We start from the raw sequence: 18,525 nt of genomic DNA on the forward strand, positions 1-18,525 counted from the left end.
TGACAGAATCTGGAGTCTGAGGTTACTGAGTGTGAGAGTCTGAGGCGCCTGTCAATCAGGGAGAACCCATGACTGACTGCTGGTTAACTTCTCACCTTGTTGCAGTGATGTAGACGTGTACTCAGCACGCTGTGACATCACTAGTGAGTGCGGTGTTTAGTGGGTTTGTTTACTGAAAACAGACGAACAGTAAATGTGCTGTAAAACTAAAACCAGGAGCTACAAGAGGCTGAAAGGAGCTGGAGCTGCAGAGCTGGTGATGAGTCTGTGTGTGTGTGTGTGTGTGTGTTTGATTAGTGTAGCTTTAATATAAAAAACTGTAAACTGTAAAAGCTGTTGTCACACTCATAGATCATCCTCACACCTGCGTGACACATAATCAAACACAGTGAAACTCTGACGACCTGTCACATGTTCTCACCGCCTGGCTGAAGACGGCGTGTCGCCTCTGGACGATCTGTACAGGCCCGCGGCCGACAGTCGGGGCCACCGCCCCCTGCAGGATCACGAAGGTCATGGCGGCTCGCGCCTTCACCACAGCCTCGCGCACACAGTCCCTGAGAGTGACCACGAGGGGGAGGAGCTGCTCCTGCCAGGAGGAGGCCGAGGAGGAGGAGCGGGAGGGAGACGCTGGAGGAGACGGACATCGCTTCAGTTTCTCAGCTTTAATGACTGAACGAACCAGACGTCCAATCAGATCACTCACCGAGCACTTTATTAGGAACACCTGTACACCTGCTTATTCAGCAGCCAATCATGTGGCAGCAGTGCAATATAAAATCATCTGATCAGCCGAGGCTTCATCGAAACACCCCTGATGTCAGCGTGAGAGACGTTTCCTGGCGGTAACGTCTCTACAGTCTGACATCAGCACAAACGTGAGTCTCACCCGTGTTGTGAGAGTTCGTGTCCCCCGTGGATTCCTGCAGCTCGGCCGACGTCAGCTCCGGAGGCCGCTCCTCCCGCCCCTGCAGCCGGTCCACCATGACGACGATGCAGTTGAGGATCTTGGCGACGTTGGCCCACGCCCGGTCCTACACAGACACACACATATATAAAAACTGTACTCGTGTGAAACTGTCCCAACCAAGCTGAGGCCTCACTAACCCACTCCTCCTCGTCGTACTCCGCGTCCCATCGGGCGACGTCCTGATGACCGAGCGGAGGCTGCCCGTCCTGACTGACTGGCGAGTTCTCGCAGAGCAGCCCGTTGCTGTGCACGTGGCTGCTGTTGCAGTTGGCCCTGCACTGGTGGTGGATCGCCATCAGGGCGCTTTTCACCAGCTCGTCTTTGAGAGCGTGAACAAACTGCTCGGTCTGGATGAAACCGAGACAAAGCGACGAGACGGATGAAGATGAATTAAAGTTTCCTCTGTTACCTGTCCGAGCGGAATGCGTCACCTGTGTCACCCGCACCCCTCCTCACCTGCTGAGTCAGGCCGTCCAGCACCTGCTGCAGTCGAGCCACGTTCAGCTCCAAGGAGACGGAGAGCAGCTCCTCGGCGAGCCCGAAGACCAGAGGCTGCAGCTGGGCCACGCTGGCCAGCAGCTCCCTGGCCCTGGAGCTCTCGTCCTGAGAGTAAGAGACGGAGCTGGAGACACGGAGGAGCGAAGGTTCAGAGTCCTGCTGCACAACTACAGACATTCACTGCTGCCCTCACTACTTCCTGAAGTTTACAAATCAAACAAATTATTATCGTGATATCAGATCATCAGAACATTTATATACAGTGGAAACAATCTTAAATTACAGCTTTATATAAACTAGTTCACAGACCTCAAACAACTACAAGAGTAAAATGGAGTCACAATGAAATAATGATACAACATATAATCGTATAAACTGTTGTTTATTTTTACTTTAAGTAAAATGATTAAACTGCAGGATTTTTACAGTTTAATAAGAATTTCTTATGTTTTTTGTTCCTTCAAATAATAATAACAATAACAATAATATATATATATATATATATATAAAATAGCACACTGGTCATGGTTGGAAGGTTTTAGCTCAGTTTGTCTGAAACATCTGGACTGTTGAACTTCATTTAATTTTCAGTAAAAGACACAAATCTCTTCTGGAGAAAAACATACAATATGTGTAAAACCTCTTTTTACTAAACCGCATGCAACTTACAGTTTTAATAAAAAAGTAATCTGAGAAGATCTTGTTTTCTTTTTCCATCCTATAGCTGCTGGATCTAAACGGAGGATCCTGACAAATCCAAATAATTCACTGTATTTGTGTAGTAATCTACGATGCAGCATCACTAATCCCCAGAGCAGAGATCACAGAGATTAACCAGCAGACAACAATGTGAAGCGACGGACGGAGGAAGAGGAGAGAGAGCAGGTGAGGAGTTTACCTGTCTCTGTGGTTGGTGTGTTTGCTGAGCAGTTTCTTCAGTCCGCCATGTTTAAAGGCCTGGTGGTGATCAGCCGGAGCCCCGAACGTTATGACCTCATACCACACACCTGGAGACAGAGAGACGGAGCGTTACTGAGAACGATATAAAGCCCGCAGCATCCGAACAAAGAGAGTAGAAGAAGAGTAATGAACCTGTGCTGTCTGGACTGGTGACCTCCATCCTCTGTGAGTGCAGGTTGGTGGGAACGAACTGAAGGTGTCTGTCTGACTTACTGCTGCTCGACTTGAAGCAGGACGACGCTGCAGGAGACAAGAAAAACAACCAGTGACACAAACGCTCACGACGTCCTGAGAACATGTTGCTTATAAATACTTTAACGTATTTACAGAGAAGCTAAAACTACGCGACTCTTTAATCGACCTCACCTGAGAGCTTGTCCAGCTCGGCCAGTGTTTCCTGATAACAGCCAATCAGGTGGTTACAGTGGTTGATGACATCGTGGCGGAGCCCATCCCAGTGGGGTGAAAGGTCACCGAGCTCCTTCACTTCCTGGACCCTGACACAGAGACAGACAGATGTCACAGTCACAGTTAAATCCTGTTATAGAACATTATTAGACCATGTTGTAGTTTTTATTCTTTAACTTTCATATTATTAAATCATTAAACATTTAGTTTAGATAGAAATTCCTGGAAGACGTGACACGAATCATCGACGCTGTTCGCAGGATCTCCTCGGCCTCACAGTCGTTCAGGACTAACATCCGTCTGTGAAGATGTTATTTTAATTCCTCATGTTCCACCTGTTACCAAAGGTTTTGTGCCACTTATAAGAAATAAGCAGCAAAGTAAATAAGCTTCTGCTGTTGTATAGATAATTAATTAAACAGAAAATTGAGCTTCCAGTTAACAGCATATTATTGATTCGACATCTGAGCCAACGAGCTCTTAGATCCAGGACAAAAGAAGTTGTAAATACATTATTAAACACTCTGAAATTCAGTATTTGATCTTCTTCCTTTGGTTTTCTGTGGCTGCAGGATGTTTCTGTCGAAGCTAATGTGAATTACACTGTTCATCTTTTTCTTCTGCTTAGTCCCACACAACCTGGAAACAACAACAACCTCCTCCTCCTCTTCCTCCTCCTCCTCTTCCTCCTCCTCCTCTTCCTCTTCCTCCTCCTCCTCCTCTTCCTCTTCCTCTTCCTCCTCCTCCTACACCTTTCCGACACTGAATTAGACTGAGGACTGCATCAAAGAACTTTCTGACTTTCTGAAACTGAAACTCTGACGTTTGCAGCCACTTCACAAACGTAACGTCATGAATGAGAGACAGTGTGAAGATGTGCACCACTATCAGCAGATCATCACGTCTCCAATAGGAGCCAAGAACATGGACCGGCATGAACAGAGGGAATCACCAGCAGTCGGCTTCAACAGCTCACATGGTAAATCTAGTATAATGAACTTTTCCACAGCTCTAATTCATCAGTACAACAACAGAGTCATTTTATAATCACCAGAGTCTCTCGTTTTAAATTTTATACATTCTCAAATTAATTCCAATATACCTGAAGGAAATGCTACAAGACTTTTATTGTGAAATTTCCGGAGGAAAATTTGAGTTTCACTCATGGCAGCTTCACGTTGTTTGGGTGAACAGTTAAAGTGAAAGTCCGACGTGACTCTTGACGTGCTGATGAGTCAAGACGACAGGAAAAGTTTGTTTTTACTGGTGGAAAAGGAAATTAGAAATACAGGTGTGTCCGTCTCTCTCTACATAAAAGCCCCGGTTACTATCTGAAATTTTACAGTGGCACTCTTCTCCCGTAGTCCAGTCACATCGCGCACGTACCTGTTGGCGTGCTCGTGTATGAGCGCGCTCAGTAGCTGTTTGGGTAAAGAGAAAGAGAGCGGCGTCTCTGACAACTGTTCCCTGACCAGCAGCCATCGATGATCCTCCGTCTGAAACCTGTACAGCTTACACACCTGAGAACACAGCACTGCACACACACACACACACACACACACACACATATATATTTAAGGTAAGAAAGAAAAGTTAGCAGAATTTGCTATCGTTGGCTCGTGTGTGTGTCTCACCAGCTCGCATCATGGGACTGTTTTCTTTGTCGTGGACGGAGCCGTGAAGACTGTCGCACAGAGCCGGACACTGCAGCAGAGGAAGAGCGAGAAGAGACGCTATGAAGGGGGAGAAATGTGATCTAAAGAGAAAGCTACTGTGAACTAAACCCAATGTGACAGAGAAGAAACCACAGAGCAAAGTTTCGAACAGTGACATCTCGGTGTTACACAAGCTCCGGCAGAAAGAGGAAAGTCCAGAGTGAAGGCAAGTATTTCTCTTCCTCTACCTTGTGTTCAGGAGGAGTTTTGTCCTCGTTCTCTCCCTCCATCTGCAGACGGGACACCTTCACCTCCCCGACCTCGTTCACTCCGTCCATCGTCCTAATGAAGATAAACAGGAAGCCAGAAAGAACGAGAGCTTTGATGCTGAGAAGCCAAAAGACAAGTGAGTGCTAAGGAGGATGTTTACCTGCAGCAGGACAGTGAATTCACTCCTGTCCACTTCCTGTCACTACTCATCTCTCAGCTCAGTTCAGCTCCACATTTGGATACTGACGTTATCACTTCATTTACTTCAAAAACACATGATGCTAACTAAAATAACTAGCGAGACAAAGCTAGAAAGAGACTAACACACAACACATCTTATAAGAGAAGCAAACTAAAAACAGGACAAAGCTAATTAGACACAAGAAACACAAACTAGAAGCAAGACAAAAAATAATAAACAAACAAGAAGACAACAAAAAAACTAAAAATAAGATACCTAGCAAGACAAAGTTAACTATAAACAAGCCATAAAGACATTAACTAAACAAACTAACTGTGACTGATCAATACAAATAAGATGATGATGTCACAGAGAGATTATAAAAAACAAATTAGCAAGACGAAGAGTAAAGAAACAGTTAGACAGGACAACAACTCTAACTGTGGAAAACACAAAGCAGCAGCACCAAGCTCTGCAGCTCTGCCAACCTGTGCCAGGTATGCAGCAACATGTCAGCACAGACACACCTTCTGCACACTTCCTGCTTACACCTGGCTGGCTCTCTCCCCCGCTCTCTGCCTATGTCTCTCGCCCTCTCTCTCTCTCCCTCTTTTCAGCCCTGTGTGTGCGTCAGTATCTCTGGAGACGTTGTGATGTGAAAACAGGAAGAGATTGTGTATTTTAACTCTCTGTGGAGGTGGGGCCAACACCACCACCACCAACCCCCCCCTCCTTTCTTCCCATCTCACTTCCTCTTCTGCCTACAGGTATCCCAGCAACATCCAATCAGGTGACAACTCCCAGGCCTCTATGAAGTCTCTATGAGCTGCATTACATTCACTTCAAAGGGTTTCTTTGATGAGAAATGGGGAAAAGGGCAAAGAGTAACCACGCATGGTGGTAAAAGGTGTATTCAGGAAAAGCTAAAGGAGCTGGAGAAGCCTTTAGGATGTATTTCTGGTGGTTTTAGTTGAGCTGAGTTTGGTAATGAGGGTTATTTCACATCATCTGCAGGGGGATGAGTGCAAGGACAAAAGATATGACTGTATTTATGGACAGCGGCCTGGTGAAAGAAACCGTCCCAGATTCTGGAGGTTAAAGGGAGAGTTTAAAGGTGCACAGCGTTTATAATGAGGTGGTAAAAATGATCCAGGACAGGTGTTAAAGGTGAGGTTTCAGGGATAGCTGACAGAGGAGTGTGTTTACCTGAGGCTAACGGAGACGTGAGGCTCCTTGGACCTGAGCAGATCTCCGATGGAGAAGGAGGTGAAACCCAGAAAGCTCCTCTAAGAGAGAGAGAGAGAGAGAGAGAGAGAGAGAGTAATTTACATCAAACTGACATTTCAGTGTTTGAATAGTCTGTTTTCTCTTGTCCAGAAGTAATCCAGTTGAGTCCAGGAGGTTGTTTTTTGTTCTTCTAAACAATCGCCTGCAGAGGAGGTGATGTGTTTAACATCTGTTTTGTTTGGAATAAGAACCAGTTGAAAGCCAGCCCTCGATTGTCTCCGAGGCAGAACCTTTCCTGTACAGATCCTGTCTCTCTCTCTGCTGTTGTTTCTGTTTCCACACTACATACCAGCTGATGACTGAACGTACTATATGCTAATGCTAACACCCGTCCAATAAGATAAGACCTTTCTTGACAGCACATAGACAGAGAGGTCTTATCGAGCGGCTGTGTGTCGACATCAAAGCTTCTTCCTTTTGTTTGAAGACTGTTTCTCCTGGTTGAAGCCTCAGTTCCTCGTCTGATCACTGACTCTGCTTCACACGGAGCTGAGGTCACACCTGCTCGCCATGATCTGTGCGGCTGCTGGTGCAGAGCCCAACCCTGTTCTCTAGGTTTAACTTCATCAGTCAGAAAATTAACTTCACCAGCAAAACAACAGGAACAGTCACGTGACAACGCCCCCGCCCATTTCCTAAAAAACAAACAGCCCTGAATTATACGCAGGATGTTTCCTGCTCTGAGTTATATAAAGGGCTTATGGACAGTTTTAAGCTTCTTCCTAATGTACTGTAATATTAATTAATGAATGACCCATTCACACACACACACACACACACACACACACCACACACACACACACACACACACACACTCCTTATCATCCCTGGGGTCAAGGCCATGCACAGCAGTGGCATTAAAATCTCTGTTGCTATGACGATAATCAGAAGCTCAGAGGATTACCTTGACGAGTGAAAAGCACTAAAATCACTCAACACACACACACACAGTACATCAAACTGAAGTGAAGTAAAACACAAATGAAAGATGAATTCTTCACGTGTCTCTCTTCTCTGGAGGATTTTCCAGCGTCAGACGTTTAATAGATTTTAATAATAGTTTTGAAGAGTCACAGAAATTTATAAACCCTCCATAAAACAGTCTTCAGAGCCGGCCGCCCTTCACATCCAGCTGTTGCTACGTTGAAGGCCGTCCAAGAACTGACACTGACGCTGCTGACAGAAAATCAAACACGGTCACCATGACGATGACGACGTGAATTTGGCCGAAGACGTTAACAATAAACTTGGCAACTACCTGATGTCAGAAAGTCTTTGAACAATGACAATGAACTTGGCTGAATGTCAGCAGCGATGCATCATCCAGGACAGAGTTTCATCCACTCATTACTTTAATTATGTCTCATCTTCATCACTGAGGTGATTAAATGTGGCGACACTGAGCTCACTGCGATTTCCCTGAAGTCACGTCTCCAAGTGTTTAGTTGTGTTTGACCGACAGTCACAAACTTCAGATTCAGTTCACAATAATATAACAGAGAAAAAGTACAAATGCTTTTTTAAAAATTACTAAAAAAAGTCTAAATATTGTAAGAAAATTGTGAAAAAGTTCACAACTTAAAACACTGATATCTCTTAATCAACGTGTTGTATTAAAGACCATTTAGAAACTGGAATATCTGAGACATTTCTGCCTGATAAAGGATTATTAATCACTTATCAAAAGTGCGGTTGATTAATTTCCTATTAATCCATTAAGAGATGAATAAACTCGTAAATCCTGAACCAGATTAAAAGTCTCAGTGAGAGTGAGGACTCGTGTTTTTCACTCAAACTGAACCAGAAAAAAACAAACAGGATATTGAGACGTTCAATTGCCACATTTCCTTCTTTGCATCTGATGGTTTGGGCAATAACACACACACACACACACACACACACACACACACACACACACACACACACACACACACACTGAGCTAATCTGTCTCATTGAGTTCTTGGGCAGAACAAAGAGGCTTTTAAGATTACATGCTAATCCCCATCAAACCCAGACACACACAAACCACGCGGACTCAGACGACTCCACAGAACATTTACTGTCAGTGTGTGTGTGTGTGTGTGTGTGTGTGTGTGTGTGTGTGTGTGTGTGTGTGTGTGTGTGTGTGTGTGCACTGCCCTACCTGTCCAGCAGAGGAGCTGTTGTCTCCTGGTGGACAGAAACACTTGGTGCACGCCATCATCACTCTCTGCATCACCACAAGAAGAAAAAAAAAAACGAACTCTTCCTTCCTGTTTCCGATCGTCTCTTCTCTTCTGGCCTTTGAGTGTTTCCTGTTTTCTCACTTCAGTCTCTGATGTTCGGTCCTGACCCAAACTAAAGTCTCCTCTTCCTTTAGCTTCCTTTACGTCACACAACAACAACAAACGACGACCACAGCGCGAGACACACGGCGACAAATCAATAAATAAAAGAGAAGCGGCACCAGTCAGCGAGAGCTCTGTTAAAACATCTGTTAAAACATCTGTCGAGCTACTGAAGAAAATAAAAGCCTGCAGGGAAACTGTTAAAAAACCCACAACTCCACAGCTAGAAAGAGCAAATTCAACAAACTCATACTGAGGAAATTCTTCTTTGTCTTCTTCCTTTTTCTTTCCACCTGTGTCTCTAAAAGTCCTGATATTTTTTAGAGCATTTCCATAAATATTTGTCCTGTTTATTGACCTCTGACCTCCTCACAGCGGCTTTGTGTTCGTCTTGTAGTGACCTGGGAAGGAGATTGTATTTCAGAGCTGCAACGATCAGTCGATTAATCGATTCGTCATAATCACGACTTTAATGATCAATGAATTGCTTGAGACATTTTTAAAAGAAGAAATATTCACCGGTTACTTCTCAGGATGTGACGCCTTTCACCAGCAGCAGTTTGACATTATCACAAACCTGCTTCACTATTTCCTGATATTTTACAGACAGAACATTCAATCAGGAAAATAATCTTCAGATTAATCAATAATAAAAAATATCTGTTAGTTGCTAGCAGCTTTAATATTGTGTGAAAATCTTCAGTATTATCACAGACACAGTTGTTAAAGTGCAGCACAGTTGCCACAGAAAGACTTGTTTGATGCTTCACTAAAGGAGATTAAGACTCTGACCTTCAGTTGTAGTTTTAGATATTCAGGGAACATTTCTTTGGTACCCAGCGCCTCTGATGAAGTTACCTGCCACAACAAGAAGTAATCTGATTACTCCGAGTAGCTACAATACCTCCAACACTGACCTGGAATTTCCCACCTGCACCCGAACGCACTACAGACATTAAAGCTTCCTGCTCGACTGAATCTTACATTAGAGTCGAATGAAATGACAACAACAGCAGCAGGTAAGAGACTGTTTCTCTCGCTCATGATGGATTTACAGAGAGTAAAACGCAGGGAAAATAAAGCAGAGATGATGAAGTAGAAGAAGAAGAAGAAGAGCGGGAGCGTCCAGTATCCCGGGACCAGCACATGTCCGAACAAAATAATCCATCAATCATGAAAAACGAGCAGAAAGAATCCTGCTCCGGTCGTCTCCTCTGCTCCGGCTGAAAAGACTAACACACACCGGCCGACCGTCTCTCTGCTCCCTCCATCACCTTCTCCTCCTCCTCTTTCGTCACGGCCTACAGGATTAAAATCGCACGCACGCCGGCATCATGGGAAATATGCAGATTAGCGGAGCGCCTGGTGGGCCGGTCGTGGTCGGGTTCGGCAGAAATGAAAGAGAGAAAAGAGCCAAAAACGGAAACATCCATTTACCTAAAATCTCACTTTCTCTCTGCGGCTGTCCTCGTTTCACCCTCCCATCTCTCCCCCCCCCCCCCCTCTGTGTGTGTGTGTGTGTGTGTGTGTGTGTGAGAGCGAGATTAACTGACTTGAGAGAGAAATCGAGTGTGTGTTGAAAAGCGACCACCACTGGTTTTACACATGTACATATCCTTTGAGCTAATCCTCTTATATACACAATTTTACAGACACATCTACACATTCTCTCTCTCTCTCTCTGTCTCTCACACACACACACACACACACACACACACACACACACACACACACACACACTCACTGGTTTGTGTGTTGTCGGCTCCTCTGCGCGATAAACTGTGACTTTGATCCTGTTGTGATGGTAGAGAGGGTAGTCGCCATGGAAACACACAGATGTTACAAACACTCTCTCATCCGGTCCCTGCGAGACACACACAAACATACAGTTGTGTTTCTGTGACTTCAGAGGACATTACATTGACCTACATTCATTTCCCAGAGCTAAGATAAACCCGGGGTTCAACAGCATTTTATTTTGAAGTCGTTTGATTGAAATAGCATTTTACTGTTTTTTATTTGATTTAATTTTGATGTTATTAATTTGATTTAAGACGAACTGCAGGACGAGACACTGACACTAACAGAGGCCACAGTTATCAACTGTGAAACTGAAACCATCTGCTGAGCTGAAGGTGGTAGAGCTGCTCTGTGACCTTCATTAACTCTGTCCTCACTCTGCCGTAGAAACGAAAGCAAAAACAACAATAACATTAATTCTATTTAATCATCCACTGAATATCAAACAAATCACTGACGTTTTGCTTCACATTATACTTAACGTTACCTGAGGATGAAATTGTTGTTGAACCGTTACAGAATCTGACGGTTTACCAAAGTTCTCACTTTAAAGGAGATATTTGTAAGTTTTGCTAGCGGCTACATAGCTAAAGTTAGCATTAGCAGCTGTTTACCTACCAGACTTGCCAAGAGCTTCGCCATAGTTTCATTTACAAGACAAGAGGTTATAATACGACCTCTGAGCAGCTACTTCTTAAGGGCACTACACTGACTCGGTATCAGAAAGTGATGACACAAGCTAGCTAGCACAAGGCTAGCTGGTTAGCACGCTAACTTCAGCAGAAGAAAAAGAAGTGATAGAATTAGAAGCTCTTGGTGAGTAAAAGAATCAAGTTTGATGCTGAATGAACGTTTCTTTAGACTGGTAGATAAACAGCTGCTAATGCTAACGCTAGCTGTGTAGCAACAGGAAAACTCACAAATAGCTCCTTTAACTTGTTGGATGGTAAATCAATATTTAAAGAAATGACTTGTTGTCTTCGCCTTCGCCCTGAGTGTCCTCCTGCAAACATTACACGTTGTTCTGTTAACTCAACAAACATTTAAGCTGGTCGTCCATTATTATTACTTTATTACTACATTATTTGCAGATGCCTGTAGTGTCAACAGAGACATTGGCTTAATAAATTAAGAACCTAACATTCACCCTGACAAGTCTTCCCCCTAAAATCTAATGATTTAATGTCATGTGAACTTGTTTTTTGTCTCGAAATGTACGTCAATTCTCCACAATATATGTTTGTAATCTACAATCTTTTCATCCTTATTCTGTAAATTACTCACAGACTTGATGACTCCGATGACGTGATTACCCCTCCCCCACTCAAGATACAAGATGCTGATTGTTCTTATGGATTGAAATAACAAGTCGTGTGAGCTCAACTGTTCTGTTCACATGAGATCTATTCCATATCTGTCCCTCCTCTGTTTCTTCCTTCTTTTATCCAGATAAAGCTTTTTTAGTTCGGCCTCCGCAGGCTGATTTGACATGTAAATAAAATTTGACTCGATTCACCACCGTGACTGTGTGAACAAATTTATGAGCCCACAACATGAGTAACGGGAAGTACTCACACACATACACAAAGGTTTGTCTTGCCATAGCTGTGAGGACCTTCACTGACAAATATACATACATAAACCTGAGCCCAAGCTTAACTTTAAAACAAAGTGTTAAACCTCACACAGTCCTCTGAGCCGCTGAGGAGCGACTGCAACGTCCTCACAGAAGCAGAAATGTCTTCACGGCGACGGTGTGACACTGAACATGGTCCAAACAACAACAGCAACATGAAACAAGAGTCACAACAGTAACAACTTTGTGACATGGATGTGTGTGTGTGTGTGTGTGTGTGTGTGTTTACCTTCTCTATCTCGGAGCAGCAGTGCTTCCTGACTGTGTGAGTGTGTGTGTCGATCACACACACTTGAATCTGGACTCTGGCAGCCGCTGAAACCACACCTCGACACTCTGAGAGAGAGAGAGAAAGTGTGTGTGTGTTTAAAACTATTTATATAAACACATAAGGAAACAGTATTTCAAAAACTTTAAAAATTCAATCAAGTAGTAACTCTGTCGTGTGTGTGTGTGTGTGTGTGTGTGTGTGTGTGTAGCTTACCAACAGTCAGGTGCAGTGGAGAGACTTTAGCAGCAGATGTGACTCCACCTTGTGGCCACAGAGCAACATTACATCAACACAGTGAAGATATTTACTGGACATTGTGCTGAGTAAATTAAAAACACACACACTCACCTGAACCTCCATTGTTTTCCAGGCTTGTATCTCCCCTGGCGCCGTGTGCAGAGTGTGTGTTGATGAGCGCGTCGAGGTGTGTGATGCGTCTCCTCAGCGTCTCGGTGTTGGCGTCTCTGAGGGCGACGAGCCAGGACACACACTCTGCAGAGCTGCTGGACTGCAGCAACACAGGAGGGTCGCCGCTCTCAAAAGCTGAACACACACACACACACACACTTTTACCGATGAGCATATACAACTGGCTAACATTATATGTAAAAACATGAGCGTGTGTGTGTGTGTGTGTGTGTGTGTGTGTGTGTTACGCACTGACAGCCAGTCGTCTGTTGTCGTCACGAAGCTTCATGACCTCACATCTCTCCAACAGCAACACCTCGTCTACCTCACCTCCCTGCAACACACAGTCTGGATTAATGCGTCTGCAGTGTACATTGTAATTGTGTATATTCTGCATATTACATATATATATATATACATTTAATACATACATACAAGAACAAACAATAAGACGCCCACAGCCCCAGTATGAAGTGACTGTTAATATGTCTTGCTTTAAAGTCACACAGCTCAGTGAAAAGACACTTTCCTTCCTGCTTCTCTCCGTGTCTCACCTGTTTCTTCAGGATGAACAGCAGGTTTCCTCTCAGCCGACAGAACCTCTCAGCGAGACCTGAGAAAGACAGCGTTTATTCTGTGTTTTCAGCAGCTGTTAACCGAAAGAACATCTGCATAAATCTGCAGTATTTTCTTCGTTCGTGTCGGAGAAGCGACAGGATCCTTTAAATTCTACTAAAGCGGAGTCACTTAAATATCCAGACGTTCCAGGAACTAAAGTCAGAGTGAGTCAGAGGACGGAAATAGATGGAGACGACTGCTGAGGAGCCGCGGAGCAAGGCAGCTGATATCAGACTGCTGCGAACAAAAGGAAACAAACGAGAACAGAATAGAACGAAACACAACACAAAAGGGAAGAAAAGAAAGCAGAAGAGATCAGAGGTGAACATAGAAGAACAGAACAGAAAAGAACAGATGACAAGAGACCAGAGGAGAATAGAATAGAACAGAATAGAATAGAATAGAACAGAATAGAATAGAATAGAATAGAATAGAACAGAATAGAATAGAACAGAATAGAAAGAATAGAATAGAACAGAATAGAATAGAATAGAATAGAATAGAATAGAACAGAATAGAATAGAATAGATCTGTCTGACCTCTCTCCTGCCGTCCTACTCGCAGTGTTCCTTCTTTCTGGAAGTTTCCAGATGTTTCTCCTCTGGACAGTAACAGCAGCTGGCTGCGGTTCACCCTCAGCTTCATCCTCCTCATCTTCATCCTCCTCTTCCTCCTCCTCCTCACTACACATCAACTGTCTGCGAGCCCCATCATCATCATCATCATCATCATCATCATCATCATCATCATCAGGGTGTGATGATGATGCCTGTGTGCATACAGACAACTTATATGCAAAAGTTTTTCAAAAAAATTTTAAATTTCACCAAAAATCAATTGTCAACTGTTAAAGATACATCACATTTTAGTGGCTGGTATTATTGACCAATAAGTAAGAAAATTAAATCATTGTTATAGTTTTGATATCAGTCTATAATTCTCTGTGTGTCTGAAAATTAAACTTAAATAAAAGCTACTGTCGAAAAACTACGTTACGTTTCTACCGTTTAACCGTTAACGCTAGTTTGTTGACACGAGCGAAAACCTTCAACAAAAATAACCTTAAACTCGATTAAACTACTTCATATGAAACAAACTGTGTGTAATCTAACATCTCAACATGTAAGCAGGTTTATCGGCGTCTCTTACCGATTTAAAAAACAAGTTTATTTGGAATTAAAACCAACTTTCCGACCGCTGTTTGTTTTGACTGGAATCCATAGAAAACCTTTGGACCACTCAAGTATCGCGAGAGCTACTCGTCCACCCGGCTGCGCTGCTGACGTAGAGCCACAAGATGTCGCGAGAATGATAAGGAACCGCTAAAGGTAAACACAAGTCAAACTGTAACTAGCTTAAAATTGAAAATGAAATATAAACTTTAAACGATGTAATTTGTTTAATTACTTTATTACCTGTTTCTATAATGATGTGGATATTATTCTAGAATTGTACACCTGCTATAGTTATTACTATAAGTTATAGCCTATGGTAATGAGGGGGCTTTAAATACAGAAAATAAGAAATATAAAATATAATTATATATTCTTTGTCTGGTGTTGTGTGTACATATATACGCACTTCATACATTTCTCATAACCATTCATAAATTTCATTTATTTAATTCGTTTATTGCTTATCCATGACCTTTTACTTGTCTGTGCCCAGAAATCCATTGTGTCCTGGATCCAAATAAATGTTTGAAAATTGATGGTTGGATTAAACAATAAAGGAAAAATTATTATTTTTAATAACCCAGTATATTTATGAAAGATTACTTGCTTTTATTCTTCATTGGACCTCTGTCTTTTATTGTTGTACTCTGTATCCAGAGTTGGTCGGTCGTCTCTATTCAGACGTTTGACTGATTCGTTGGTGTATTTTTATCTATAAAGCCACTCTGGAACAATTTCAGTCATTTCTCTGCAAATTTATGTCACATAATTCATCTTGTGGTCAGATCTGTCTCTAATCTATGCAAACAGCCTTCATGCTTTCTGTTCCAGCCACTTGGAATAGTCTGCACATCAATTTAAATTGATAAATCTGCCGGTCACAGTTTACTATTTACTACTAAGTAAAAGTAGACGTTGTTTTATGCCATTGTGTTGGTGAGGTGTATTTCATGAAAGAGGTTTCCGACCACGATGGGGTGTACCAGGTAATCTATATATACGGTAACTATCTTCCGTGTGGCTGAGGTTACCACCCCTCTTTCTCTTTCAGTCTCTCACTCTGCAGCAGGTCAGGATGGAGGTGACAGCTCTCTCTCTACTTCTCTGTGAGTAACAACAACAGTGTGAAATGTGTTTCAGCTCGACACTTTGATGAGGGAAGAGCAGCTGTTCTGACCGTAAACTCAGCAGATACAGTATATTCTGTTTTCGGGGGGTATTTTTCTGTTTCACTGCGTTCATTGGCATTTTATTTTCACTCAGATTTAGTGATGAATTCCTCGGAGTCTGGTCAAGCACGAGGTGAGAGTGAAGTCAGTCAACTGAGAATGCAAAATTAAATTTAGCTTGTCATTATTATAAAGTCATTATTATTTTGTTCTTCTCTCTCCCTCCTTCACACATCCTTCTCTCCCTCCTTTCCTCTCTTCCTCTCTTTTCTTTTCTCATCCCTCCTCCAGTCTCTCTGACAGTCAGCCCTGAAAGGTCGCAGTTCTTTAAATATGAAGATTTCACCGTGAGCTGCAAGAAGGAGAAGGAGCAGAGGGAGGAGGAGGTGGAGGACGGGGAAACTGAATGGAGAGTGATGAGGATGGCGCTCGACGGAGAGGTTTGTCTGGGATGTTGCTTTTTAGTCGATTCTCGGAAAGCTTGAATACGTGTCAACTGAAGGTTGTTTGCGTTCACCTGCGCTTCCTCTGATCGTCTATTGTCTCACAGGTGCGTCCATGTCTGTTCTCCTGCTCCATCACTCATGCCTTCCCGATCTCAGACAGCGGAGTGTACTGGTGTGAGACTGGACAGGGAACAACCAGCGTCACCGTCAACATCACTGTCACTGGTATTACGCTAATGTTGAAATGAGAAGCTCAGAATCTTTTTGACCCTAATTTGACCCCATAGATTTGCAGCTATTCTCACATTTACACTGTTTTAAATTGAAAACCTTTGGTTTTGGATTGTTTGTCAAACAAAATAAGAAATTTGAAGATGTCAGATTTTTGGGACATAAAAAATGAATTGATTCAAGTTCAAGTTTATTGTGGTTTAAAAACCACTCAGATCCATAGAAAGAGACACTTCACTCACTCAGTTTAAAGCTGCTCCAGTGTAAAGGTCTGTGTCCATGTGTAGTGTGATTATAGATCAGCTCTAGCTTCTATATTAATACTGTCAAAGTATCAAAGCCTCAGTCCACAGAGAAATGCACACAGCCTGTATTCAGAAACTGAGCCTTAAAACCAGCCGTCAGGACTTCTGGAACTTTGTGATGTCACAACAAAGCAGTCACCAAGCCCCGCCCACCTGGACCCACCATCCAAACCTTGCAGGATTTGGTTTCTCTGAGTGTTTTTACCTGAAATCTGCTTTATTTTTATTAACAGTAAGCCAATCAGGAGAGAGGCTCAGAGCCTCCTCTCTTCTGATTGGCTCACCGACCTGTTGTTACTAGAGCTGCAGAGAGAAGCCTGAGAGAGGAGATGTAAAACTACACTGAGATGAACCACAAATATATCTTCTTATGGATCAAGACTTCAAATAAAACACAGAAGAAGAAGAAAAAGAAGAAAATAAAATGCAGCTGCTTCATTTTAAGGGGTCACTCACAAAAATGTTCCTGATGTGATGAAAACAATCATGTCATGAGTGAACAGGACTTTCATCCCAGTACATGTGTCTGTTTCAGCTGGTTCTGTGATCCTGATGAGTCCAGCTCTTCCTGTGACGGAGGGAGACGACGTCACTCTGTGCTGCAGAACCACGGATGCAATGTCTGCCGACAGCCTCACAGCTGATTTCTATAGAGATGGACTCCTCGTCGCCACCAGCTCCACAGGAAACATGACCATCTACAGTGTTTCCGTATCTGATGACGGACTCTACAGGTGCAACATCCCTGGAGTTGGAGAGTCACCAGACAGCCAGATGACCGTCAGAGGCGAGGACACGTTTATGTGGTTACAAAATGAAAGGACTTTGTCGACCTGCCTGTTATTGATATTAATAATCGTTAATAAGGTGTAGTCTTAGTTAAACTGCCTTATCATTTCCTGGGTGTTTATGAACACCAACATGTCTCATGAGACTGTCAACAAATAAAACCCCTCACTCAAGTCTCTGTCCTCTCTGCAGCGCCTCCTGCAGGCCGGCATCCTCCAGCTCCACTTCCTGTCTGGACCCTCCTGCGTCACCTGATAGTGGGAACTCCTTACCTGCTGTCCACCGTCTTCCTGGGACTCATTTACAGACACAGGAAGAGAGGTGAGAACAGACATCCCACACATCAGATCAGTGACAGGTCACTGACTGAGGCAGGGCGACCATCTGATGATGTCATCATGCAAATAGTCATGTAAGGACCAGTGACATCATCATCAACATGGCAACATGGACATCGTCAGTAAACATGTCCCGGATTTTTACCTTTGCCAAGAAGGTTGTGTTTTTCACCTGTGTTTGTTTGTTTGTTTGTTTGTTTGTTTGTTTGTTTGTTTGTTTGTTTGTTTGTTTGTTTGTCAGCTGCTTATGCAAAAAAGTACTAAACCGATTTGCACTGAACTTGGTGGAGGGGTGGGTCGTGGTCCAGGGAAGAACACATTCATTTTTGGGGCAGATTCAGATCATTTAATATAAATTAGATTTTATTTTTGGAGTCTGGTGAATGTTTTTTGACATTGGCCTTTATTTTATAAATTTTTTTTACTGTATTTTCTCATTATATTACACATAGTATTTAATAAATGTTATTAATCAAGTAACAGCAGAATTAAATTGAGTTAGTAGTTGAATTCAATTTTGTGGAGGTGGAAAATAAAGAGCTGATGTTGAACTGAAGTTGCAGCCTCTTCACTGCTGATATAAACAGTTTGAAACACATCTGGGGTTTTGGGTGGCGAGCATCTGGCTGAGGTGACACGTTCAATGTTTCTGTGGCAGTGGGTTTGACAGGAAGTGTGGGCGTTAGAGCTTGTTTGTGTGTTTGAGTCTGTGGTTAAGTTATTAATCGCTTACACTGAATATAAGTGCAAATATGAATTTATGCATCATTATAAATAGATGT

At 43.0% G+C, this 18,525-nt stretch overlaps 2 protein-coding genes across 6 annotated transcripts in view; one reads left to right on the forward strand and one right to left on the reverse strand.

The window, feature by feature from the left end:
- LOC130164745 (type II inositol 3,4-bisphosphate 4-phosphatase-like) overlaps positions 1-14,522 on the reverse strand; it is a 17,607-nt gene extending 3,085 nt beyond the window's left edge. Inside the window, exons 1-19 of one of the 5 annotated variants that reach the window (XM_056369675.1) lie at positions 14,440-14,522; positions 13,830-14,059; positions 13,227-13,285; positions 12,925-13,006; positions 12,613-12,807; positions 12,478-12,525; positions 12,223-12,329; positions 10,302-10,421; positions 6,149-6,228; positions 4,740-4,833; positions 4,471-4,540; positions 4,223-4,370; positions 2,795-2,925; positions 2,561-2,668; positions 2,367-2,475; positions 1,427-1,592; positions 1,108-1,317; positions 890-1,034; positions 422-630 (exon numbers count right to left, since the gene is read on the reverse strand). In XM_056369675.1, coding sequence (XP_056225650.1) covers positions 422-630; positions 890-1,034; positions 1,108-1,317; positions 1,427-1,592; positions 2,367-2,475; positions 2,561-2,668; positions 2,795-2,925; positions 4,223-4,370; positions 4,471-4,540; positions 4,740-4,833; positions 6,149-6,228; positions 10,302-10,421; positions 12,223-12,329; positions 12,478-12,525; positions 12,613-12,807; positions 12,925-13,006; positions 13,227-13,285; positions 13,830-13,950 — 2,202 coding nt within the window. In that variant the 5' untranslated portion in view covers positions 13,951-14,059; positions 14,440-14,522. Of the gene's footprint in view, positions 1-421; positions 631-889; positions 1,035-1,107; positions 1,318-1,426; positions 1,593-2,366; positions 2,476-2,560; positions 2,669-2,794; positions 2,926-4,222; positions 4,371-4,470; positions 4,541-4,739; positions 4,834-4,921; positions 5,403-5,469; positions 5,594-6,148; positions 6,229-8,373; positions 9,243-10,301; positions 10,422-12,042; positions 12,166-12,222; positions 12,330-12,477; positions 12,526-12,612; positions 12,808-12,924; positions 13,007-13,226; positions 13,286-13,829; positions 14,060-14,439 lie in introns of those variants that run through there. The other 4 variants (XM_056369678.1, XM_056369679.1, XM_056369681.1 and 1 more) reach the window with 4 other exon arrangements.
- A 974-nt stretch (positions 14,523-15,496) lies between these two features.
- Positions 15,497-18,299, forward strand: LOC130164676 (uncharacterized). The gene is made up of 6 exons (XM_056369560.1): positions 15,497-15,571; positions 15,729-15,767; positions 15,926-16,074; positions 16,185-16,305; positions 17,152-17,403; positions 17,598-18,299. The coding sequence occupies exons 1-6, from the start codon at positions 15,541-15,543 to the stop codon at positions 17,819-17,821; spliced, it is 816 nt and encodes a 271-aa protein (XP_056225535.1). The 5' UTR covers positions 15,497-15,540; the 3' UTR covers positions 17,822-18,299.
- Positions 18,300-18,525: the final 226 nt, after the last annotated feature.

Source organism: Seriola aureovittata, chromosome 23 (assembly GCF_021018895.1).
Source record: "Seriola aureovittata isolate HTS-2021-v1 ecotype China chromosome 23, ASM2101889v1, whole genome shotgun sequence".
NCBI lineage: Eukaryota > Metazoa > Chordata > Actinopteri > Carangiformes > Carangidae > Seriola > Seriola aureovittata.